General features: G+C 43.9%; 1 protein-coding gene across 1 annotated transcript; it reads left to right on the top strand.

The window, feature by feature from the left end:
* The first annotated feature begins 3876 nt into the window (after positions 1-3876).
* On the top strand, positions 3877-26852 carry ZKSCAN2 (zinc finger with KRAB and SCAN domains 2). Its single transcript, XM_054454243.2, has 7 exons — positions 3877-5594; positions 6934-7120; positions 9285-9376; positions 10461-10587; positions 15441-16124; positions 18534-19025; positions 22118-26852. Exons 1-7 carry the CDS (start codon positions 5196-5198, stop codon positions 23038-23040), a joined length of 2904 nt encoding a protein of 967 aa, XP_054310218.2. The 5' UTR covers positions 3877-5195; the 3' UTR covers positions 23041-26852.

Here is a 26852-nt window from a genome sequence, read left to right as displayed (position 1 = left end):
TTTTTTGAGGAGTCTCACTCTGTTGCCCAGGCTAGAGTGCAGTGGCGTGATCTCGGCTCACTGCAACCTCCACCTCCCGGGTTCACGCTATTCTCCTGCCTCAGCCTCCCAAGTAGCTGGGACTACAGGTGCCCACCACCACACCTAGCTAATTTTTTGTATTTTTAGTAGAGACAGGGTTTCACCGTGTTAGCCAGGATGGTCTCGATCTCCTGACCTTGTGATCCGCCCGCCTTGGCCTCCCTAAGTGCTGGGATTACAGGCGTGAGCCACCGCACCCGGCCCTCAAAATAATATTATCAGAAGATCCAGCAAGGCTTGGTCTGTATTCCTGCATGGCAACAAGAGGCTGGAACTAGTGGCTGCTTCCTTTAGACAGGAAATGTGGCCTGCAGCTCACCACACTCCCCACCATTCCCTATTGTCTTATACTTTGCCTTACTTCACTCTATGCTATCTGCCTGAACTCTGCAGGCTTTCAAGTTTGTGACTCCTGCTCCCTCATGTCCCCAAGCTGTTTGTGATACTTGCCTCTCCTAAAACCACCAAATAGCCCAAGGAGAATATAAAGGACCCTACTCTTATTTGAATCTGAATCCTGGGTTGCCATTTAATCTGATGTAACCTTGGGCAGTGACATCACCTTGCTCAAGTCTCAATGCCCTAAACTCTAAAATGGAGGTAATCTTATCTGGTTTATAGGATTTTTGTGAGGACTAGGCTTTGCCTAATTAGCTCTTCTCCTTTGGATCTCACCTCTAGCACTGCTTCTTCAAAAAAACCTTTCCAGACCTCCCAAATAGATCAAATCCCTCTGACAGACATAGGTTCTCAGCACCATGTCTCTTCTTGGTGGCACCCACCTCCCTTAGAATTGTACTTGAGTTTGTGGATTACTTGCTTAATTCCTGCCTCTCCCATCAGTCTGAAAACTCAATAATGGGAGGGGAATCCTGCTTTTGCTCCCTACCTACCACCATATCTGGCATTAAATAGGTCCTCAGTAAGTATTATTTAAAAAGAAAAATGAGCTGTGTAGGGATGCTGATACAACCCCTGGCATATACAAGGTACCCCACTGATTCTCTCTGCCACACCCTCAGGTAATACCTGTTATGTACATGGTACCCTAAGCTTCTGGGGCTAAAATTGGCTCAATTTTTAACATTTGGGAAAGAAGTGATTAGGTTGTGTTTTCTAATAAGCTATCTACCTCCCAGAATAAGGATTTTTGTTTTGCCCACTGACATACATGTAGCCGAACTGGTGTCCAGGCCACTCGTCGCCTGAAAGCCAAAAACTCAAAAGACAAGCTTCGGTGAAAGCAAAGTTAGCTTTATTCGAGAAACCAGCAACCTGCAAAACACAGTGCACTAGTGTTCAAAGACCACCTTTCTCAGTTGTGCCTCTAGATCCAGGGATTTTAAGGAAAATTAGGAGACATAATGATCAAAACATTCTTGTGGGCCAGGAGCGGTGGCTCATGCCTGTAATCCCAACAATTTGGGAAGCCGAAGCAGGTGGATCACTTGAGGTCAGGAGTTCGAGACCATCCTGGCCAACATAGTGAAACATCATCTCTACTAAAAATACAAAAATTAGCCAGGTGCGGTGGCACACACCTGTAGTCCCAGCTACTCAGGAGGCAGAGGCTGCAGCAAACCAACATCACTGCACTCTAGCCTGGGAGACAGACCAAGATTGTCTCAAAAAACAAAACAAAGAAACATTCTTGTGAATCATGCGCAGTCTCAGATGGGCAGTTACTCATTACTTTCTTGGTGAACGCCTCGTGACTAGACTGTGCAGGGGCCATCAGCCTGTTCCCAGAGCTGCGGGTCTGTGTGTTTTCTCTGTTGAAGAAGGTCCTGTTTTTTTCTGTGGCTGTTTTTAGTGAATAATTTACAAACTCAGGCAAAACAATAATTATACTCAAGCAAGCAAGCTCTTCTCTAACATAGAGTCAGTACTACTGTTACTCGTTGCAGGGCCTAGGGGACTTAGCTGGATGCCTACCTGGCTTTTGTTACCCAATGCAATGCCTCCATGACATAGCTAAATTCCTACTCAGGTTTAACTTGCTTATTTTTAGAAAACAGGTTGTCTGTGGTCATAGGTTCCTTCTTAGCTTACTCGACCTCTGAAGAACCTCTAGCTTCATTCTAATCCAACTTCAGTACTAAATGACATTCCCACTGGTGCCATGAGTTGACAATCACCATGATGACCCGAAGAGACCAAAAAAGGACAAAAAAAGAGGCAGCTCCTTGATTCCAGGAAAATCTACCTCCCTTCCCAAGAAAAAACATGAATATTCCTCCTCTTGTTCTTAATTTTTATTTTTTTTAGAGACAGGGTCTTGCCATGTTGCCCAAGCTGGTCTCCAATTCCTGGGCTCAAGCTTTCCTTCTGCCTCCTCGCCTTGTTTTTAATGTCCAGCCCCTTCATTAAGGACACCTGAGGACTAACCTCTGATTCTTTTGTTGTTTTTTTTCTCTGTTTTGTTTTGTTTTTGACACAGAGTCTCGCTTTGTCACCCAAGCTGGAGTGCAGTGGCACAATCTCAGCTCATTGCAACCTCCGCCTCCCGGGTTCAAGTGAGTCTCATACCTCAGCCTCCTGAGCAGTTGGAATCACAGGCGTGTGCCACCATGCCCAGCTAATTTTTGTATTTTTAGTAGAGACGGAGATTCACCATGTTGGCCAGGCTGGTCTTGAACTTCTGACCTCAAGTGATCCACCTGCCTTGGCCTCCCAAAATGCTGGGATTATAGGCGTGAGCCACCACGCCCAGCCTAAACTCTTGATTTTTTAAATCCTGCCCAAATTCCTATCTAAGGGATCTGGGGAGTCATGACCTGCAAACCATAAATTCTCATCAGATGGGTTTCATTTAACCCTATATATGATGACTTACTTTCCAATCTGACTCTGGCATAACATTACGTGACAAAAAGAAAGTCAAAATATTTTACCCCAAAACATGTTTCTTTGCCCTATTTTGCAATTTCTTCCATAAAGGACAGCATTTTCCCCCAAAAGCTATCCTTTGTGGGGTAAAACGTGCATCTGTAAAGAACATCTATTAACATAGCTAGATGTTTTTCTTCCAGGCCCTCCCAATCCTAAACTGATCACCTTTTGAAGATCTGAATAGGAAACATTTGTCATCTATTATCTCTAAGAGCAGCCACCATAAGACTTCAAAAGAACCTTGGTCTCCACCATCTTTTATCTTAACCTGAACATCTCCTTTCTATCAATCCCAGGTCTTTAGAAAAACTCAACCAATTGTCAACCAGAAAATGTTTAAATTTATCTACAGCCTGGAAGCCCCCACTCCCACCCCTTTGCGTTGTCCCGCCTTCCTGGACCAAACCAATGTATTTAATGTATTTGACTGATGTCTCATGCCAACCTAAAACATAAAAACAAGCTGCACCCCGACCACCTTGGGCACATGTTCTCAGGACCTCCGGAGGGCTGTATCACAGGCCATCGTTACTCATATTTGGCTCAGAATAAATCTCTTCAAATATTTTGCACAGTTTTACTTTTCGTCAACACTCCCTATTACCTGTAACTTCTCAGTTTTCAAGAGCTGAGAGCTTGATTTGCGAGCTACGCTCCCACTTCTCCAACTCCATGGCCACTGAATGAAGGCTGCACTGCCTAATACTCACACTTGGTCTCATGCGCTGGCTCTGCAACAACGGACAGACAAGAGTCCCTTTGGGGGAAACCAGCTTCCCAGGTGACACTGTTGCCTCTGCCAAGTGCGCAAAGCGCTGCCTGGCACACAGCAGGTGCTCAAGAGAGGGAAAGCCGGGTCTATGAATTCGGGGACGGGGCAGCACCAGAAGAGAGCAAGCTGGGGCCTGGCTGGCTGAACCCTGGCCCCGAGACCCCTGTGACCCCTTTCACATCAGGATCGACCACATGAACCTCCCCAACATCAGGGCCAACAAGTGGCCCCAGATGAGACCGCGCCGGGAAGGGCCTGGGGCCACGCACAGATACTTCCGCCAGAAAGGGTCACGCCGCGCCGTGCACCTCCGCCAGGGGAATAAAGTCCCGCAGGGTCGGGATACCCGCTCTAGCCCCGACCGCGGCCCTGGACCAGGAACACGAAACAGATCCCTCCGCCAGACACGAGTCCCCGCTCCCGTGCTCTCCTTCCCCGGCAGTCAGGCCCCGGTGCCGACTCCTCCGCCTCAGGGAAGCCCCGCCGCCGCTTGGATTCTCCGCCTGAAGCGGGACTCGCGACGGCCGGTGCCTTACAATCCCTCTGTGTCCCTCCGCCCTGGGGAGGACCCTCTGCGCCCCTCTACAGTTCTAAAGTCCCTCAGCGACGAGTCACCGCGCCGCGCGCTCTCGCGAGAGTCCACCACACGGCCCCCCCTCCCCCAGCCCCTCGCCCGCGAGGACGCCTCGCGCGGGCCCCGCGGCGCTCGGTGGCGGGCGGCGCATGCGTGACTGCGACTCCCAGCGCCCCCCGCGCTCTCCGCGGGCCGAGTGGACGAGGCCGAACGCGAGGAGCCGGCCGCTGCCCCCTGAGAGGCCTGGCTTCAGCCCGCAGCTCTTCTCCCCTCCGGGCGGAACGGTTTTTGCGGCCTTTCCTCAGCGGGCACAGGTTTCCTGAGGACGGTCGGGGCCATCGTGGACCCGAAAGAGCCCGGCGCCGCTCTCAGAATCCGCCGGCCCGCAGCGGCCTGGACGTGCTGCCGTGACCCGAGCCCGGAACGTGGCGCCGGGCGGGGCCTGCACATCCGGCCCCACCCACTCGGGGCCTCGCCTCTCGGAGCCCGACCCCGGAGTAGCGGACACACCCCCTCCCGGCCCGGCTGTCCGCCTCCGCCCAGCCTTTCCTCAACCTGCTTCATTTTTCTCCCAGTCGTCCAGCCTCCCGGTTTCCGACTTTGCACTAAGAGGGATGCACCCTGGAAAACCACACTGCGCGGTCACATCTTGTTTGGGGAAGAGGCCGGGCTTTTGCATCTTAGGGTATACGTTCACCTTTTCAAGGGCCTGGCATCGATTTGATTAATCAGCCTGGAATACCCTGTTCCTGCCGACCTGGCCGTTTTTACCTCCCTACCTTATCACACTCCCAGGAACATTAAGCAGGGAGCGCTTGGAGTCTTCTTTGGTTCCCCACCTTGAGCTAGACGTGAAGTTGACCCCTGGGCTGCAGCATGGCTGTAGCCCTCGACTCTCAGATCGACGCGCCCCTGGAGGTTGAGGGATGCCTAATAATGAAGGTGGAAAAGGATCCCGAGTGGGCATCAGAGCCCATTCTGGAAGGATTGGATAGCTCTGAGACCTTCCGCAAATGCTTCAGGCAATTCTGTTATGAGGATGTGACCGGACCCCATGAAGCTTTCAGTAAACTCTGGGAACTTTGCTGCCGGTGGCTGAAGCCAGAAATGCGTTCCAAGGAGCAAATACTTGAGCTGCTGGTGATTGAGCAGTTTCTCACCATTTTACCCGAGAAGATTCAGGCTTGGGCACAGAAGCAGTGTCCGCAAAGTGGAGAGGAAGCGGTGGCCCTGGTAGTGCATTTGGAGAAAGAGACTGGAAGACTAAGACAGCAGGTGAGAGAGGATTTTCCAAATTTTTGTACTTAGAAAAAAGGGAATGGGAAAGCCATGTGGGCAGGGATGTATTGCAGAAAGAAGTGCTCTTCAGAGAAAGATAAATGGTACTAATAAAAGACTCTATAAGGAGGTCTTTTCACTTTAAGTGAATCCACTTAAAAGGGGATCAGAATTTCACATGAAATACAAAAATAAAAGCTTTGGTTGAAATATTATCTTGCAATGGAAACCAGACTTATTCACCTAAGCATTTATCGTCATCTTTGGCATAATGTTTGCAACAAAACAATATAAGAGAACAATATGGTTTTGCGTCACAGAGGTTCACTTACGCATTTTGATCAAAAAAGGCTATTCTGTTCCCCCTTTAAAAAAAAAAAAAAAAAAGACTTCATCCGTTATCCCAGAGCCGTCTCCAAGCGTTTTACTGTTGCACTCAGTGTCTTCTGAAGTGCTCTTATGCCGTCATTTCTGTCACTCTCCTCCGGTCTAACTGCCACATCTTCATTCCTCAGTGGCTTGCATGCTCTTCTAGTTGCTCTTCAACCTCCCTTTCATGAACCTCGTGAAATACTGCAGCATTTGCAAGATTTGCAGTTTCACCTTGCATCGGACTTCCATTGTGTAGAGATCTATCGGCAGGTTGCTGTGTTGGTCAGGGATAGACAGATAGATATGGATATTAATTTTGTAAGTTTTCATTTCACTAGTGAATATATTCATGTCCTGGTAACTTCTTTGCGAACTTAACAGATATAAAGAGTCAAATAATATCTATTCTAACAACAAGGAGGTTCTTTAACTCCTGACAGATTTCCCCTCTGTTTAGTAATAAAGATTACTCTGGCCAGGCGCGGGGGCTCACATCTGTAATCCCAGCACTTTGGGAGGCCGAGGCGTGTTGATCACCTGAGGTCAGGAATTCGAGACCAGCCTGACCGACATAGTGAAACCCCATCTCTACTAAAAAAATATAAAATTAGCCGGTCGTGTTGGTGCATGCCTGTAATCCCAGCTACTCGGGAGGCTGAGACAGGAGAATCGCTTGAACCTGGGAGGTGGAGGTTGCAGTGAGCCAAGATCGTGCCATTGCACTCCAGCCTGGGCAACAAGAGCGAAACTCTGTCTCAGAAAAAAAGAATACTGTTCTGTTACCTTACACCCAGACTGCTGGACAGTACTCTCAGCCCAGCGCTCTCGGAGACTTCATTGGGAATGGAGTGGAATTTTCATTCCTTCTCATGTCTCTGTCCTTCTTTGATGTCTTTCGTGGGAGAATTTTGCCCTGATATGGGCCTGTTTTACTCCCTCTTATGGTATTGACTTCATTTCTCAGGTCAGCAGTCCCGTGCACCTGGAGAAGCCTGCCCCACTTGGAGCAGCGTGGGAGATGGCAGACTTCCAGCCAGAGCAGGTGGAGACCCAACCCAGGGTGGAGTCTCGGGAGGAAGCTGGAAGCCTCCACTCAGGACACCAGGAACAGCTGAACCGAAAGCGAGAACATCGGCCCTTACCCAAGAATGGTAAGAGGGAAGACTGGGAGCATGCCCAGTGCAGAGGCTGGGGCAGATTTCCACAGTACCCCAACGCTGTGAATGCTCAGTAGAGGGCCTCCTAGATATATATTCAGAATAGGAGAAAGGTTTCATTCACTTCAAGAATTAGGAACATGTGCAATATAAGTAAAAAGGTATCGTAAAGATGGAAACTGAGTCTGGGCAACATGGGAAAACCCAGTCTCTACAAAATCGCAAAAAAAAAAAAAAAAAAATTAGCTAGGTGTGATGGCATGCACCTGTGGTCTCAGCTACTCAGGAGGCTGAGTCAGGAGGATTGCTTGAGCCCAGGAGGTTGAGGCTGCAGTGAGCCATGATCACACCACTGTATTCCAGCCTAGGTGACAGAGTGAGACCCTGTCTCAAAAAAAAAAAAAAAAGATCCAAACTGGGGAAACTTAAATTGCCTGGGCCAGCTATGAGATCCTGTGGTGTTAAACTCTCCACGGCTGGACACAGTGACTCACGTCATAATCCCAACACTGTGGGAGGCTGAGGCAGGCGGATGTCTTGAAGCCAGGAGTTCAAGACCAGCCTGGGCAAGATAGCGAGACAAACACATTTTCTCTACAAAAAAAATAAATAAAATAAGATCTGCATTCTACAATCACCATGTGTTTTTCAGTCCTACCATGTGTATGTGCTCTTGGCTGACTATAAAGAAGTCAAAAAGCTGTTTGAGAGGGAACAAGGCATTTGTGTTCAAAGTTTGACTCACAGGCCATCACAGAAGTGGCATAGAAGAGAGATAAACAGTTAAGATTTCACAGGGAAAGGACCACTGACATTCATAGCTACCCTGCACATTAATGAATCAGGTCAAATACTAGGAAATGAGTACCCTGTCCTTCCCATTCCACAGTGATCTCTCCATCTCCTGAAGTGTGGCTTCATCTCAGTCTTAAAGAGAGGAATGGAAACATCGCTGAACCTGCCATCAGAAGTCTTCTGTTTATAACTTATCTCTGCCACCCTGTGTCTGTGATCTTGGGCAAATAATATGAAAAGAAGCATGAATGCACAGAGGCTAAGAGCTGAGGCTTTAGAGGCAAACAGACCTAGATTCAAAACCTAGCTCTGCCATTTTTTTTATCTATGTGGCCTTGGTCAGGATACTTAACTTCTCAAACTTTCCATTTTCTCATCTTTATTTTGTTTTATTTTTTCTTTTTGGTGGAGTCTTGTTCCAGGTTAGAGTGCAGCGGCACAATCTCAGCTCACAGCAACCTCCGCCTCCCAGGTTCAATCGATTCTCGTGCCTCAGTCTCCCGAGTAGCTGGGATTACAGGCGTGTGCCATCACACCTGGCTAATTTTTGTATTTTTAGTAGAGATGGGGTTTCACCATGTTGGCCAGGCTGGTCTTGAACTCCTCACGTTAGGTGATCTGCCCGCCTTGGCCTCCCAAAGTGCTGGGATTACAGGCATGAGCCACCGCACCCAGTCCTCTCATCCTTAAAAGGGAAATAGCAAGGCTATTAGTGCAGATTAAATGAGGCAGCGTGAAGGAGCCAGTGCATAATAGTGCTCAATAAATGTTAGTTTCCTTTCCCCCAGAATGGCACAATTATTTTTAAGTCTGTCTGACTGACTGTCTGACTGACTTAGCCAACCCTTCACTGAGAGGCAAGATTCAGTACTACTATACTTTTTTATGCCTCCTCAAATTTATATTATGATGGAATGCATTGCAAATGTCCATGATAGAGAGAGAGAGAGAGGAAGGGAGAAAGAGAAGGGAAGGGAGGGGAAGGGAAAAGGAAGGCGGGGGAAGGGAAAGGGGGTAGGGAAGGAGGGAAGGTACCATAGCCATAGTCTCACACTGAGAGATGAGCGGGACCTGAGCATTGGCATTGGCAGTGCCCTTTGAATCAGATGTGTGCTCTCCAGTTCCCACAGTCCTTACCTGGCCCCCTTCATCTTGTATTTACTTGCTTACCCCCGGAAAGCATTTGAGGTTGTGATCCCAGCTTTAGGGTACTGTGTTTTTGGGGATTGTTCTGAACTCACAGAGAAAATGGTGAATTTATATTTGTTGGTGTTTCAATACGTACTCATCTCTTAAAAAGAGAGACAGCATGAATTAAAGGGTCAAAGCCCAGATCACTAATCGTTTCTTTCTATTCTTACAGCTCGGCCTTCTCCCTGGGTTCCTGCCCTTGCTGATGAATGGAATACCCTAGATCAGGAAGTGACAACCACACGGCTTCCTGCTTGGTCCCAGGTACGTTGTAATTGTCTTTTTTTTCTTTGAGGTGGAGTCACACTCTGTCACCCACGCTGGAGTACAGTGGCACAATCTCAGCTCACTGCAACCAGCTCTGCCTCCTGGGTTCAAGCGATTCTCCTGCCTCAGCCTCCTGAGTAGCTGGGACCACAGGTGCATGCCACCACACCTGGCTAAGTTTTAGTATTTTTAGTAGACAGGGTTTCACCATGTTGCCCAGGCTGGTCTCAAACTCCTGACTTCAAGTGACCCGCCCACCTCGGCCTCCCAAAGTGCTGGGATTACAGGTGTGAGCCACCATGCCCTGCCGTAATTATCTTCTCTGGCCTTGCTTACTAGGGTGTTGAGGCACAATGCTTTCTGTGCCTTCACTGTCCTCACAAATTTTTGTACTCTCCACAAGAGTATAAAAGTATATTTCCCCCTTACTCCTTTACTTATACTTACTTGAAATATACTTATACTCCCCACAAGAGTATAAAAGTATATTTCCCCCTTATTCGTTTACTTATACTTAACTTTAAATATACTTACTTTACTTACCTTAAATATACTCCTCACAAGAGTATATTTCTGCCTTATTCCTTTACTTATACTTACTTTAAATATACTTACTTTACTTAACTTAAATATACTCCCCACAAGAGTATATTTCCCCCTTATTCCTTTACCTATACTTACTTTAAATATACTTACTTTACTTACTTTGAATATACTTACAGTCCTCACAAGTGTATATTTCCCCCTTATTCCTTTACTTATACTTACTTTAAATATACTTACTTTACTTACTTTAAATATACTTACACTCCTCACAAGTGTATAAGTATATTTCCCCTTTATTCCTTTTCCTGAAAAGATGGGACCCAGTCTTCTGAGTAATGAGACTCCTTGCTGGATCATCTTGCTTATCTTGTCATCTTATGATTCTTTCTCTTCTGCTTCATTTGGCACAAACTATCCACTTGTTCCTTGATTTCAGTTCTTCTTTAGGGTCCTTCCTCTGCCTCATCCATGATTGTTCATCCTTTGAAGACCTGTGCAGTTATCTTGGTAGTCATTGGTGTTAGTGTCATTACAGGAACCAGTGAAAGATGTCCACGTGGCCAGAGGCTTTTCCTACAAAAAGAGTGTGCATCAGATTCCTGCCCACAGGGACCTCTACCGGGATTTCAGGAAGGAGAATGTTGGGAACGTGGTCTCCCTGGGTAAGGATTCCTTCCCTTTCCAAATATAAGACTTGGAGCTTTCTAATGTATTCATTTCTACTGATTAGAAGATAGGCAGATAGAAATGTTAACACTTAAAGGATCTCTAAGGATTGTCTAGTGTAATCACTTAGCCAGGTTCTCTTCCCTCACCCACTCCTCCTTCCAGTAAAAAAAAATAATAATAATTTAGTGATTAAAACATTGGAGAGGAGTTACATATGACTATCATATTTGTATTATATAAAATGGTGTAGTACAGTAAATGGTATTATTCCTTAGGAAACTGAGGCTTAGAGAGCTTAAGAAACTTCCCCTGGTCAAAGTAAAGTAAGCAATGTAGCTAGGATTCAAATTACGACATGTTCATCTCTTTTGTAAGCTGGCAAATTCTCAATTTGCCTTCTGTTCTTAACAGCTCTTTCCTATTAACCTCACCAAAATGTCTTCAGGAGTTTTTTTTTAATTAATGAAATATTTTATTAATGAAATATTTTGTTTTCAATAAATACTTATGAAAATATATCTGTACCAATAATTTTCAAATGTGAAGTCACAGATTATTTTTCCCCTTCATGTAATAGAAAAGTAGATTTCAGTCTCTTTTGAAGAGAAAGACATCTTTGACATGTCTTAGGACCACAAAGCTATAATAAGATATAAGGCTTTTTTTTGCCCACCCACCCTCAACCTCCTTAAGCAAAACAACTCAATTTTATTTCTTTGATATATGTATTTGTAGGTTCCTGTAAGTTTTTGTTTGAAAATTAGGTTCTTCTACAAAATTTTTTTCGGCTTTATTGGGGTACAAATAAATTTAATATTTATTTATTAAATATATGCAAATAAAGCCAGGCACAGTGGTTCATGCCTGTAATCCCAGCACTTTGGGAAGTCAAAGACAGATCACGTGAGGTCAGGAGTTCAACACCAGCATGACCAACATGGTGAAACCCCATCTCTACTAAAAATACAAAATTAGCTGGACATGGTGGAACATGCCTGTAATCCCAGCTACTTGGGAGGCTGAGGCAGGAGAATAGCTTGAACCCAGGAGGTGGAGATTGTAGTGAGCCGAGATCACACCATTGCACTCCAGCATGGGCAACAAGAGCGAAACTCCATCTCAAAAAATATGTATATGTATATATATGCAAATAAAATTGTGTATATTTAAGAATGTCATATTGCAACTTGATGATTTTATGTACATATACATTGTAAAATAATTACCACATTTGAGTTAACATATCCATCACCTTACATAGTTATGTATGTGTGTGTTGAGAACACTTAAGATCTACACTCTCAGTAAATTTCAAGTATACACTATAATATTATTAACTGTAACCATCATGCTGTATACATTAGAATTTATTAATCTTATAACTGAAAGCTTATACCCTTTGACCATCATCTCCCCTTACCCAAGCCCCTGGCAACCACCGTTCTCTTCTCGCTTTCTCTAAGTTTAGCATTTTAGATTCCACATGTAAGTGAGATCATATTTGTCTTCCTCTGTCTGGTTTATTTCACTTAGCACAATGCCCTCCAAGTGTTGTCACAAATGGCAGGATTTCCTTCTTTTTTGAAGAAGAAGAATTTTGCTCTCACCCAGGCTGGAGTGCAGTGGCACGATCTCAGCTCACTGCAACCTCTGCCTCCCGGGTTCAAGCGATTCTCCTGCCTCAGCCTCCCGAGTAGCTGGAACTACAGGTGCGTGCCACCATGCCCGGCTAATTTTTGTATTTTTAGTAGAGACGAGGTTTCACCATATTGGCCAGGTTGGTCTCGAACTCCTGACCTTGTGATCCTCCTACCTTGGCCTCCCAAAGTGCTGGGATTACAGATGTTAGCCACTGCGCCCAGGCTCTTTCTTTTTTATGACTAGTACTCCATTATATTTTTTTTCCTGTATTTTCACATTTTCAATATTCATTCATTTGTCAGCAGATACTTGGGTTGTTTCCATGTCTGGACTATTGTGAATAATGCTTCAGTGAGCACGGGAATACAGCTATCTCTTCAAGATGCTTATTTTGTTTCCTTGGGATATGTACCATAAGTGGGATTGCTGGATCATATTGTATTTCTGATTTTTTGAGGCGCCTCCCTAATGTTTTCCATAATGGCTGTACCTGTTTACATTCCCACCAATAGTGCATGACCATTCCCTTTTCTCCACAACCTTGTTATCATTTGTCTTTTTTTAATTGACAGATAATAATTATGTTTATTTATGGGTTACAGTGTGATGTTTTGATACATATTTTCGTTGGGGAGTGATTAAATCAAGCTAATTAACAAATCCATCACCTTGGCAGGGCGTGATGGCTCATGCCTGTAATCCCAGAACTTTGGGAGGCTGAGGTGGGCGGATCACAAGGTCAGGAGTTCAAGACAAGCCTAGCCAACATAGTGAAACTCCGTCTCTACTAAAAATACAAAAATTAGCTGGGCGTGGCAGCATGCACCTGTAGTCTCAGCTACTCGGGAGGCTGAGGCAGGAGAATTGCTTGAACCCAGGAGGCGGAGGTTGCAGTGAGCTGAGATGATGCCACTGCACTCCAGCCTGAGCGACAGAGTGAGAATTTGTCTCAAAAAAAAAAAAATTCATCACCTCACATACTTATTTTCCCATGGTGAAGATATCTAAAATCTACTCTTTTAGGCCAGTCACAGTGGCTCATGCCTGTCATCTCAGCATTTTTGGAGGCCAAGGCAGGCGGATCACCTGAGGTCAGGAGTTTGAGACCAGCCTAGCCAATGTGGCGAAACACCATCTCTACTAAAAATACAAAAATTAGCCGGGTATGGTGGTGGGTGCCTGTAATCCCAGCTACTTGGAAGTCTGAGGCAGGAGAATCGGTTGAACCCAGGAGGCAGAGGCAAGTCGAGATCGCGCCACTGCATTCCAGTCTGGGCTCACTCTGTCTCAAAAATAAAGGAAAATCTACTCTTTTAGCAATTTTGAAATAAACAAAGCATTACTACACATTATAGTCACTATATAATAGATTACTAAATTTATATAATAGATTAAAGTTTATTCCTCCCATCTAACTGAAATTTTGTACCCTTTGATCAAATCTCCACTTTCCCCGTCCTCCCTCCTCCTCCCCCAGCTTCTGGTAACCATCTTCTACTCTCTACTTCTATGAGTTGGACTTTTTTAAATTCCCCCAAAAGAGTGAGGTCATGTGATATATGTCTTTTCTGTGCCTGGCTTACCTTAGTTAACATAATGTTCTCCATGTTCGTCCATGTTATTGCAAAAGGCAGAATTTTCTTCTTTTTTAAGGTGGAATAATATTCCTTTGTGTATATAGACCACATTTTCTTTATCCATTCAGCCTCCTGGTTGCTTCCGTATCTTAGCTATATGTGAATAATGCTGCAGTGAACATGGTAGTGCCTCTTTGGCCTACTGATTTTAATATTTTTGCATATATACCCAGTAGCAGGTTTGCTGGATCATATGGTAATTCTATTTTTAGTTCTCTATGGAACCTCTGTACTGTTTTCCATAATGACTCTTCCCAGTTCACAGCTCCGCCAACTGTGTTCAGAGGTTTCATTTTCTTCTCACCAACACTTCTTATGTTTGTCTCCTTGATGATAGCCATTCTGAAAGGTATGAAGTGATATCTCATTGTGGCTTTGATTTGCATTTCCGTGATGATTAGCGATGTTGAGCACCTTTTCATGTACCTATCTGCCATTTGTATGTCTTCTTTGGGAATATGTCTGTTCACATCCTTGGCTTATTTTTTAATGAGATTATTTGTTTGGTTTGTTGTTGTTATTTTGCTATTGAATTGTAAGAGTTCCTTGTATATTTTAGATATTGACCCCTTAGCAGATGAGTGGTTTGCAAATCTTTTTTTCTATTCCATAGATTTTTTTCACCACTTGGTTGACTGTTTTTGTTGTTGTTGTTGTTTTGGATTAGATTTTTTTTTTTTTTTGCTGTATAGAAGCTTTGTAGTTTGATGTAGTCCCACTCATTTATTTTTGCTTTCATTGCCTGTGCTTTGATGTCATATCCAAAAAAATTGTTGCCAAGACCAGTGTCAAGGAGCTTTGTCCCCTGTGTTTTCTTCTAGGAGATTTATGGTTTCAGGTCTTACATTTATAAGGCTTAATCCATTTTGAGTTCATTTTTGTGAGTCGTGTAAGACAGGGGTCCAGTTTCATTCTTTTGCATCTGGATATCCAGTTTTCCCAGCACCATTTGTTGAAAAGATGACCTTTTCCCAGTGATGTGTTCTTGGCACTCTGTCAAAGATTATTTAGCCATACATGCGTGGACTTCTTTCTAGGCTCTCTATTCTGTTCCACTGGTCTTTGTGTCTGTTTTCATACCAGTACCATACTGTTTTGATTACTATAGCTTTGTAATATAGTTTAACAAAAAATTCTTGGCTTCTCATCTCTTATAGTCCCAGTGCCTATATATGTATGTATATTGGGGTGGGCATGGAAGGGAATGTGGGGAAAAGATACACTTTTTTTTACAAGTAACAAATACTGAGTAGGAGCATACCCTGAACCTAACACAACACTGGCTACTGAGAGGTAATCAAAGGTTAAAAATATATATTCTTACCCTTAAAGGTTTTCCTGTAAGAACTAGCTAGGAAAAGAAATGGTACATATATGAGAAGTAAAATGATCGTGTAAGTTAGTAGGTGTTTGTACCAAGGAAGTCATGTAAAAATAAATGTGCAGTGTCACAGTTGAGGAAGGTTTGTGTGTGAACAAGTGGCCCAGGAGAGCATGTGACAGCAGAAGATTGAAGCATGCAGTAATGACTTCTATGTCTACCATGAAATATGTTTCTTTTACTGTAGGAAGTGCAGTGTCTACATCTAACAAGATAACCCGGTTGGAACAGAGAAAGGAGCCATGGACTCTAGGTCTGCATTCCTCTAACAAGAGAAGTATCCTACGAAGCAACTACGTCAAGGAAAAGTCAGTTCGTGCTATTCAGGTCCCTGCAAGGAGTGCAGGAAAAACATGGAGAGAGCAGCAGCAGTGGGGTTTAGAAGACGAAAAGATAGCAGGTGTGCATTGGAGCTATGAGGAAACAAAGACTTTCCTGGCAATTCTCAAAGAGTCTCGCTTTTATGAAACACTTCAAGCCTGTCCCCGAAATAGCCAGGTGTATGGTGCTGTGGCTGAATGGTTGCGAGAATGTGGCTTTCTTAGAACCCCAGAACAGTGTCGAACCAAGTTCAAAAGTCTCCAGAAAAGCTATCGAAAGGTGAGAAATGGCCACATGCTAGAACCCTGCGCCTTCTTTGAGGACATGGATGCTTTGTTGAACCCTGCAGCCCATGCTCCGTCCACTGATAAACCAAAGGAGATGATACCTGTCCCCAGACTGAAGAGAATTGCCGTCAGTGCTAAGGAACGCATCAGCTTGGTGGAGGAGGAGGAAGCTGCAGAAGATTCTGATGGTGATGAAATAGGCGTCGAATTTATCCGCAAGTCTGAAATCCATGGTGCGCCTGTCTTGTTTCAGAACCTCAGTGGTAAGAATTGTGCTTTGTTTCTCTGGTAAGAAAACAGATATGTGATCTTGTGGAAAAAGGACCAGAAGTGACCAAACCCAGGGGGTGCTGTCACACACACCTCACCACTTTCACTGTGGTGTGGCCACATCACTAAAGTACTCTCAGGTGCTTGCTGCTGCCCCCATTGCAGTCGGAGTAACAGCTCCAAGAGGCCGTGGAGGAGTCGTTTTCACTTTAGAGCACAGCATGGATTTTGAGTGTTTGCGTCCTTGTGGAAGGAAGACAGATGGAGTTAAAGGGTTCTAAGGATCTAGTATTATCTGATAATTGGCATAAAGCAATCAATTGTATTGGATTATAAGTCAAGCATGCATTATTACATTATCTAAAATAACCAGTACAAAATTAGGTAACAGTTTCAACAGGTTTTCATTAAAAATGAAATAAACCTTTTTTGTGTAATCTAAAGACAAAGGAGAGAAAAAAGAATACAAACTAGATGAGTCAGATGGAAAAAAATAAGATATAAATCCAAATATATAATTAATTACAAACTTAAAGGACTAAGATTATCAGACATTAATTGCTTATAAGAGATCCACCTTTAATACAGAGACATTAAAATTAAAAAGGCAGACAGATACACCATGCAAAAGAGAGCTGGTGTTAAATATTTCATGACTGAGACATGCAGAATTAAATTGCCAATTAATAACTGTGTGACAGCAGACACATCATGTAACTACTTTGAGCTTCAGTTTTCTCATCTGTAAAATATGACTAAGAATACCTCATAGGGTTGTTGTTAGTGTTAAATAGGATAATGAAGGCACTGTGAAAATGCTGAAATATAATACAGCATTGCCTGGTATCACTGTTATTAGTAATGTTTCTTTACTCCAGCTAGAGATAAATTCTTTTTTTTTTTTTTTTTTCCGAGATGGTGTCTCACTCTGTCACCCAGGCTGGAGTGCAGTGGCGCAATCTTGGCTCACTGCAACCTCCTCCTCCTGGGTGAGTTCAAGCGGTTCTCCTGCCTCAGCCTCCTAAGTAGCTGGGATTACAGGCACCCACCACCACGCCTGGCTAATTTTTATATTTTTAGTAGAGACGGGATTTCACCATGTTGGTCAGGCTGGTCTCAAACTCCCAACCTCAAATGATCCACCCACCTCGGCCTCCCAAAGTGCTGGGATTACAGGCATGAGCCACCGCACCCAGCCTATAAATTCTTGCATAGAATGGAAAACTAAATCAGGCTAGGGAATGTATTCATGACTAAACCCATTCAAAAGAAATATCTGGCTGGATGCGGTGGTTCATACCTGTAATTCTAGCACTTCAGGAGACTGAGCTGGGAGGATCCCTTGAGGCCAGGAGTTTGAGAGCAGCTGGGCAACACAGCGAGACTCCGTCTCTACAAAAAATAAAACAATTAGACAGGCGTGGTGGCACACTCCTGTAGTCCCAGCTACTCAGGAGGCTGAAGCGAGAGGATCACTTGAGCCCAGGAGTTCAAGGCTTCAGTGAGCCATGATTGTGCCACTGCAGTCCAGCCTGGGCAACAGACTGAGATTCTGTCTCAAAAAATAAAAAATAAACATCTGCTAAGATGGGAAGATTCATTATGCCTAGACAGGTCTCACCAGTCTGAAAATCCATCAACATGAGGCTGGGACTCTTGGGGTGGTCTCAAATATGGGAATCCAGTCATAGGCCTGGAAGAGACCACCTAGTAAGATAGAGGATAGAGATTTTTCCTACAATAGATTACAAAACATACAAAAAGCATGTTTTACAAATTATATTTAGATATGCCCTGAAAAGTTTTATTCTGCTATAAATGCAGAACATAGTCTTGTCTTGCAGATCATTTCATCTCAAAGTAGAGGATTCAATGACATCCAAAAACTACTCTGAACATAGTTCTGCTCCTCAAGGAAGACTGGTTACAGAAGTGGTAGGAAATTTGAGGGGAGAAGTTCCTATTGGAAATTCTAGTCATTATTCTTAACCACTTTGGAAAGAGACTTCTAGAGAACTATATCATTTAATCACCATAGCAATGGCAGATTTGGGGGACTGCATTTTTATTCTTCCAAATGAGCTTTGAGATTAGTTTACCGATTTCAATTTTAAAAATCTGAATGGGATTTTGACTATAGATTCATATGAGAAATGATATCTGTACAACTTGAGTCTTCCTATTCATAAACAGTGTCTTGTCATTTTTTCTAGTTTTATGTTATTACACATTTTTATATAGACCTTCTCATTTCTTGCAAAGCTTATTCCTAGGCATATGTAGTTCTTGTTGCCACTGTGAATGGGATTTTTTTTTTACCTCTACATTTCTTAATGTATATAGTATGGAGGCTACAGACTCCTTTTCTTTGTTACATTGTGAACTTTATCCCCGAATGGCAGGTGTGCACTGGGGCTATGAAGAAACCAAGACTTTTCTTGATATCCTCCGTGAGACTCGGTTTTATGAAGCGCTTCAAGCCTGTCATCGGAAGAGCAAATTGTATGGGGCTGTAGCTGAACAACTTCGAGAGTGCGGCTTCCTCCGGACACCAGAACAGTGCCGAACCAAGTTCAAAAGCCTTCAGAAGAGTTACCGCAAGGTGAAAAATGGCCACGTGCTAGAGTCCTGCGCGTTCTACAAGGAGATGGATGCCCTGATTAACTCTCGGGCACCTGCTCCTTACCCCAGCACCCCAGAGGAAGTCCCATCACCTTCAAGGCAAGAAAGAGGGGGTATTGAGGTTGAACCCCAGGAACCTACAGGCTGGGAACCTGAAGAGACCTCACAGGAGGCAGTAATAGAAGACTCTTGCAGTGAGAGAATGAGCGAGGAGGAAATTGTGCAAGAGCCAGAATTCCAGGGACCTCCAGGTCTACTGCAGAGCCCAAATGGTAAGGTGTAAAACCAAGGAGTTTTAGTCCAAAAGAGGAATAAGTGTGATTTACTGAAAAATTGGTAGATCTTGCACATAGCTCATGAATATTCCTTCATTCAACAAATATTTGAGTGCCTGTGCTACTTGAAGAACAGGTGATATAGCAGTGAATAAAACAGTTCCTGGCCAGGCATGGTGGCTCACACCTGTAACCCTAGCAGTTTGGGAGGTTGAGGCGGGTGGATCACCTGGGGTCAGGAGTTTGAGACCAGCCTGGCCAACATGGCGAAACCCTGTCTCTACTGAAAATACAAAAATTATCTGGGTGTGGTGGCGGGCACCTGTAATCCCAGCTACTCAGGAGGCTGAGGCAGAAGAATCACTTGAAACCTGGGAGGCGCAGGTTGCAGTGAGCCGAGATCGTCCCATTGCACTCCAGCCTAGGTGATAGAGTGAGACTCCATCTGAAAAAAAACAAAGTTCCTGTTCTCATGGTGCTTCTATTCAAAGGAGGAACTCATGTTAGAGTGACTCAGTCCTTGGGTTCTCAGTCTTGGTTTTTGTTGGTATGGGTCAGACAGTGTTTTGTATCTCCTGGACGTACTGTGGGGAAGAAAAACTTGGAATTACACATGAGAAAAAACTTGGATGAAGGAAGTGTTTCAGTAAGCACAAAAGAAGAATATCTTATGGTTACATGTGGTGTGCAAGACAAAAAAGATAGAGACTAAATAAAAGACTTTATTTTTTTATTTAGAATAAATAAAAGACTTTATTCTGGTCCTGAGCTCCACCTGCATGTTTCCCACTGACTTATGCCCTCATGGGCCTGTCACTAGTAACTCAGGCTTAAGATGTTCAAAACTAACATCACCATCTTCCTTGCCACACCATGGCTCTTCCCTGTGGGCTCCCGCCCTCGTCCAGACTATCACGTCTATCTGTCCCCTCTTCAGTTACCATTAGCTACTGTCTAGTTCAGTCTTCACTCTCTCTCTTGCCTAGACTGTTGTAAAAGCCTCCAAACCAGTTTTCCCCACCCACACTTTTATTAAGGTTTCACAGCCATTTTTGATCTAAGCTCATCTTACTCTTCTAGTCTACATGTTAGCATTTTCCTTCCTCAACTCTGTGCTTATTCAGAGCGGAACTACTGGCTATTTCCTATACACACCTCGAGCCCTTTCACATCCAAACTTTAGCTTGTGATGTTCCCTCCACCTTGAATGTCCTTTGCTCTACATATCTCCATGTCCAAATTCTCTCTCACCTCCCATACTTTGTCTGTCTCTGTCTTATGGCACTGAACACTTTATATGTAAGATCTCCCAGACATGGTGAGCTGAAGGACAGGAGCTCCGTCTTCCCATAACACTAGATTAAGCCCCCGGCAATCAGTTGAATATGCGGGGTAATTCAGGACTAGTTTATTGAAGCAAGTGACTCTAGCTTAGTATATATATGGGAAATTATAGTATGAAGGCTTGAATTAAGTCCTGTAGAACCCTGGCTTTGATAACTGGAAACAAAGTCCTTGTGAATCTTGTTTTTAAAGTGAGCTCCAGACCTATCATCAAATTATCAAGCTTTCTCTGAGCCAACTGCTAGACTGTGACTTCCTCCAAATCCCAGAACAATGTTGGACTCAATCAGAAAACTTCAAAAGAAGTACTGACAGGCCAGGTGTGGTGGCCCACACCTGTAATCCTAACACTTTGGGAGGCCAAGGTGGGAGGATCGCTTGAGCACAGGAGTTTGAGACCAGCCTGGGCAACATAGACCCCATCTCTACAAAAAATTAAAAATTCGCTGGGAGTGGTGGTGTGCACCTGTAATCCCAGCAACTTCTGGGGTTGAGGTGGGAGGATCACTTGAGCCTGGGAGGTCAAGGCTGCAGTGAGCTATGATCATGCCACTGCACTCCAGCCTGGGTGACAAAAAAAAAGTACTAATAAGTGAAAGATGGAATTGTTAGGGCTTTTTACTTAAGTGACTAGACTGATTAATGGCTGCCCTCCTCTCCCCATCCCATGCCACAGCCTCCACACTTGGGATTGAGAGTTATCTGTGGTTTTCACTGAATGTGTTGAAGGAAAGTAATGTTGAAACTGGCAATAGAAACAAGGCAGGAGAGCAGATGCTTAAGAACAAGAATTAACCTGAATTGGGCCTAAGTTGCACAGCTTGTGAAATGTTTATGGATGAAATAACATGATGTCTGGAATTAGCTTCAAAGTAGTCTGGATGGAGGGAGCAGGGAGTGTGTGGGAGTGGAAATGAAATGAGATTGGCCATGAATAGGTCATAGTTAAATGTAGGTAAGTGGTTTGTGGGAGTTCATTATACATACTGTTCTCTGGACTTTTCTGTGTTTGAATTTTCCATAAGTTAATACAAAAATCACACAGTTAATAACTGACCAAGATGGGACCAGACCCAGAGCCATGTAAGTCCAAAACTTGTCTCTGTTCACCATGTCATGCTCTCTGTCCAGAAAACTTCACAGAAAATCTGGACCCAAGATGTAGTGAATGTGGGATGTAGATGAAAAGAGTGAGAAAATAGTTCCAATTTGGGGAACAGTGAGAATTAAGTTTTCATTTAGTGTGGTGTATGGGACAGCCTGAAAAAAAAAGTGAGAAGAACATTTGAGAAGAAACAGGTACCCTTGGGTGGGATATGATTAGATATGTAGAGGAATTTAGTTCCTCAAGTCCCTCGAGGAACTTGGACTTAGTCAGAATCTAATCTAAAGATCAGTGTGGTGTAGTGTGCTTTAGTATAGAGGTGAAATTATGAAAATAGCATGAAATTAGAGTGGAACTTCAGGGAGATAAGCCAGGTTGCCCCCATGTTAATCGGGATATGGATGGGGAATGATGGCTTGGATTATAATGCAGGAAACATTTCTGAAGGCCTACTCTGTACTGCCTGTTATTGGCCTGTTTATGAATGGAAAGAAATAACAGCAGAATGAATCAGGGAAGAGTCACAGGATCTGAGGTTAGAGAAGCGTATGGAGAGCAAGCGGATCAAGCCTTGCAAGCCAGGTTGTTTATGGTTAATATCAGACTTGTATGAAATTTGTATTGTCTTTTGTTTTTTCAGATTTTGAAATTGGAAGTAGCATCAAGGAGGATCCAACACAGATAGTATATAAGGACATGGAACAGCATAGGGCATTAATAGAAAAGTCTAAAAGAGTTGTTTCCCAGAGTACCGACCCCAGCAAATATCGCAAAAGGGAATGCATCTCAGGAAGACAATGGGAAAATCTTCAAGGAATTAGACAGGGAAAGCCGATGTCTCAGCCTAGAGATTTAGGGAAAGCCGTTGTGCATCAGAGGCCTTTTGTGGGGAAGAGACCCTACAGACTTCTCAAATATGGAGAAAGCTTTGGAAGGAGCACTCGTCTGATGTGCCGGATGACCCACCACAAGGAGAATCCTTATAAGTGTGGTGTCTGTGGAAAGTGCTTTGGTAGAAGCAGGAGCCTGATCAGACACCAAAGAATCCACACAGGCGAAAAACCTTTTAAATGTCTTGACTGTGGAAAAAGCTTTAATGACTCCTCAAATTTTGGTGCCCACCAGAGAATCCACACAGGAGAGAAACCCTACAGATGCGGAGAGTGTGGAAAATGCTTTAGTCAGAGCTCTAGTCTTATTATACATCAGAGAACACACACCGGTGAGAAGCCCTATCAGTGTGGAGAGTGTGGGAAAAGTTTCACCAACAGTTCTCATTTCAGCGCCCACCGGAGAGTTCACACTGGGGAGAATCCCTACAAATGTGTGGACTGTGAAAAAAGTTTCAATAACTGTACGAGATTTCGAGAACATCGGAGAATACACACTGGAGAGAAGCCCTATGGATGTGCCCAGTGTGGCAAACGTTTCAGTAAGAGTTCTGTTCTTACCAAACATCGGGAAGTTCATGTGAGAGAAAAGCCTCTGCCACACCCTCCATCTCTGTATTGCCCTGAGAACCCACATAAGGGAAAGACTGATGAATTTAGGAAAACTTTTTGATGATGATCTTCTCTTCCTAAATGCCCCCCTTAGCCATTTTACCCTAATCTCATTCTTGGAAGTGATCTTTTCTTAGCTATGAAGTGTAATTCCCAAGATAAACTTGAGAATATAAATAAACTAGACACTTTCATCCTGTTCTCACCTCTGCCTCTAACTTCATCAGTCTGTTCCTCTTCTTCTGTGTGTCTCAGCTTCTCCTTTAAGAATGTGGAGGAGATACATTGTCCGAGTTCAGAATGAAATGCCCTTCAGTACGTTGAGGCCACTGCAACGGATTGCTAAGTTCGGCGACATTCAAGATCTTCCATGTGGGTGAGAGTTGTTTTCAAGGATATCAAAAATGCCAAAAGTTTTTTTGTTGTTGTTACCTAGTCCATGAGATCCTGGATGCAACTTGATAACAGATTTTCATATTTAGATAGAACTTTGAGGAGTCTGATCAGAACTACATCAAATCCATCTTGGTTTTGAAGAGATCCACAAAAGAAGAGTAAACATTTTAATAGCTTTTCTCAGAAGTCTGTTACAGTGTACCTTTTTTTTTTTTTTGTCAAGAAGTTGATCCAAATAGCTAGGGCAGAATCCCTGTATTGTCACTGAAATCCTGTTACTAATGCCTTGCCCTCCATGGAGGTGAGAAGCAATTGATCACCCGTCATCCTTTTCTGTACCTGAAGACTTAAATCCCCTGGCTGCTGCTTCTCCGGCCTATAAGTAATCCCGGGTCCTTATACTGTTTCTCATAGCCCTGCACTTACCTCTCAGTTGCTCTGGGTGCTCCTGCCGGCCTCTTCGGAACTACCATGCCCTCCTCAGATGGAAAAGGAGGCCTCGTGGTGTGTCTCACTAAAGCAAAGCAGGATTTCAGATGCGTTCTAGTTCTATCCTCTAACTTCTCTGCCTCTTATCTAGAACATGACTGGCATGTTGACATATTTCGTACCTCCCACCCCCACACTGCAGTATAATATTATAATAGTGTTTCTAAAACTTTAAGGGGATGGGGAAGAGGTAATAGACACCTGAAACATTTCTAAGACCAGATGGACTCCTTTGGCCTGCTGTAGATCAGATAGCCACCTCAGCTTAGACCAGCGCGCTCAGGTCTGGCTGTTAAATCTCCCAGTCTCTATTCCTGAGGCTTCTAATCCCTGTTTACCGCCTCAGAAACCTAACTGTAGTGCCCCAAGTAACTTAACACAACTCTAGAGCTCACTGGGTGAAAAGTGGGAACATTTATAAAAACTTCAATCCAGAAATCCAGAACACAGTTTCTGTTTTCCTCATTTACCTGTTTTGTCTGAAAAATCTCTTTGAGAACCCCCGGCAGTAACCCAATAAACATTGAAGGAAAAGTTCTGATGGGGGATGGTTAATTCACTTTTGAAGTTACAGATGAAACCCAGAAATTTTATTTTCCATGGCCAGTTGCTTCAGGATGGAGCCAGTGGTGTTTATTCCCTTAGTATGTAGGTGACCCAGGGTGGCTTTGCTTTGGCAAGGGAGAAGTCACAAGTTTAATGGGAAGGGAACCGGAGTTAGGGCCGTTTGTAGGTGATTATTTTGCCCTTATCTCTCCCTTTCTTTGTCAAAAGCTTTTATTTGAAGCCATCTGGAAATGATATTTTTCCTTTGGGTATGTTTCAATCTTTTGAAACTTGTTCAGCAAAGTACCTAGGAGGGTAGGTGCTGTAGAAAGAAATCTAATTTATGGTGCCAGAATAGGGTGTGGCCTGTTGGAAGGCAGGTGACTCAGGTAAACATTGATAAATGTTTCTGATTTACGTTTGTTGGGAATGTTAAGACTGTTCACATCTCAATAGGTTGATTTTTCTGTGTTGTCCAAGTTATAGATTTCTAATGCTAAGTACAGTTCCATGTTGGTAGTGTGTGTAGCATAGTAAGATGTTTGTGGTGCCAGTGGGCTTGTGTTTATATTGTGTAGATGTTCTGGAATTCCAGCTCTAGAGAAGATGCACATTGATAGAAATCACCACTTAGTAATATGTACACAGGATTGATATTATATGGAAGCATGATTCAGGAAAGTAGATGACTTATTCATAAATATGAAGCACTGTTATATGTAAGGCCATGTTCTAGCCACAGTGAAGGATACAGGAAGGAAGGGGCATGGTGCCTGGACTCAAGGAACTGACAGTTTGATAGAGGAAGCATCACAGCAAAAGGTGGGGCCACTTACACCATGGCAGTTACAGAAGGCCAGGAGCTCAGTCATGAGAACCTCACCTTCACCTGCAGAAGAGTTTCGCTAAGTTGCCCAGAATCATATTCTGTACCTTCATCTCTCAGCCTTCCCCAGTGGCAGGAAAGGGTCAAGACCCATTCCATCTCTAGTGGGACAAACTGATTCTGTTTAACTCTCATATGCCTGGGAGCAAGCTGAGGTGGAATTTTGGTTCCCCTACCTCCACTCCTAATTGTAAATGGGCTGTCTAGACATGTGTTACATTAATTTGATGAACTTTGTTCTGAAGAAATGGAAGGTCTCCCCCCCATTTTAGACCAACACTACTTGTCTCCCTGTATTTTATTTGTTTTCACCTGGTACATGTAAGTCAAAATGAATAATCATGTTCTGACCAATGTGTCTTTTAGATCACGTAACATTGCCTTTATGAAGATTCATAGAAATAGGTTTTTTTATGTAGATCTCAGTACCAAGGAAAGCTCTAATCCTAAGCGCAGTATATATACACACACACACGTCTACATGTGTGTGTAGATCTGTATATATGTATTACAAACACTGTGATTTTTGTAACTTAAGCTGCTTTTTCTGTCTTTGTTCTGGCTGCTGGAAAGTTCAACAAAACTTACAGCCCACCTCAACCAACTACCCCAAGCTATATTTATTTAATTTCGTCTTATTTCCTTGTAAATTGTGTCAAATCCTGTTTTTGAAAAGCAACATAGACTGACAATTTTTCACTATCATCTTATCGAAGGCATTTTGGAAACTGGGCTCGTATGTCCCACCTAGGCTTGCTTTGTTACTGCCACAAATACCTCCAGTTCTTACCAGTGATGTTATTGTGCATTCAACGTAATTCATTCATCTGGAAAGAAACAGTTTTTTAAAGAGGGAAACCTCACACATAAATGGCTCAGGGCAGCCTGGCCTTGGTGGAATGAGCATGAGACCAGAAGCTGAAAGAAGCAAGTTTTAATCTTGTCACTACTTAATGAGTGTTGTTTGACACATCATAGCCTCTCTGGACCTCGGCTCCTCATCTGAAGAGAAGTTGAACTTGATTGCTAAGTTGCTCTGGCTCTAATGTTTCATGAGGCTGTGGAGCATGATATAGATGCGGAAGAGGTTAGAAGACCAGGCTGCCGGCCCAGCTCTCCTGTGCCTGCCTCATCTGGCCATACCAAATCCATCGCATGCTTCAGGAAAGGGAAGGGATGCTGTGACAGCAAAGTCAGCCCAGGAGCTTGTTCGGGAAGGAGAAAGGGCAAGTCCCTCGTGGTCCACAGCAGGCAGCCCCCCAAGCACCTCGATAACCAGTGGCAGGTAGGCTGAAGTGAAGGAAGCCTCTGTCAGGAGGTCTGGCGCCCGGTGACAGACAAGACTCAGCTGTGAGGGAGCTGGGGCAGCCCTGGCTAAAGGAGTGTCTGAGTAACTTGTGAAACTGGAAGCCTCTGCCTCTGAATGCATTCCAAGACCCGGTGCAAATGGATGTCCATTCATTGTTTTGTATCAGTGTTCACTTAGATGTCTTCTTGAAAACTTGTTTGTGAACTAAATGTCTAAAATAAATGGCTCCCACTGGTTTCTGCCATAA

The sequence above is a fragment of the Pongo pygmaeus genome, chromosome 18, assembly GCF_028885625.2.
Source record: "Pongo pygmaeus isolate AG05252 chromosome 18, NHGRI_mPonPyg2-v2.0_pri, whole genome shotgun sequence".
Classification (NCBI taxonomy): Eukaryota; Metazoa; Chordata; class Mammalia; order Primates; family Hominidae; genus Pongo; species Pongo pygmaeus.
The sequence above is the reverse complement of the archived record's forward strand: the minus strand, read 5'-3'. Positions and strand labels throughout refer to the sequence as shown.

What these genes read in the sequence shown, in the direction of transcription:
- ZKSCAN2 (XM_054454243.2), top strand. Translation starts at nt 5,196, where the DNA reads ATGGCTGTAGCCCTCGACTCTCAGATCGACGCGCCCCTGGAGGTTGAG. An exon ending in CTGGAAGACTAAGACAGCAG is followed by an intron (nt 5,595 to 6,933) that starts GTGAGAGAGGAT and finishes TTCATTTCTCAG; the next exon opens with GTCAGCAGTCCCGTGCACCT. An exon ending in TCGGCCCTTACCCAAGAATG is followed by an intron (nt 7,121 to 9,284) that starts GTAAGAGGGAAG and finishes CTATTCTTACAG; the next exon opens with CTCGGCCTTCTCCCTGGGTT.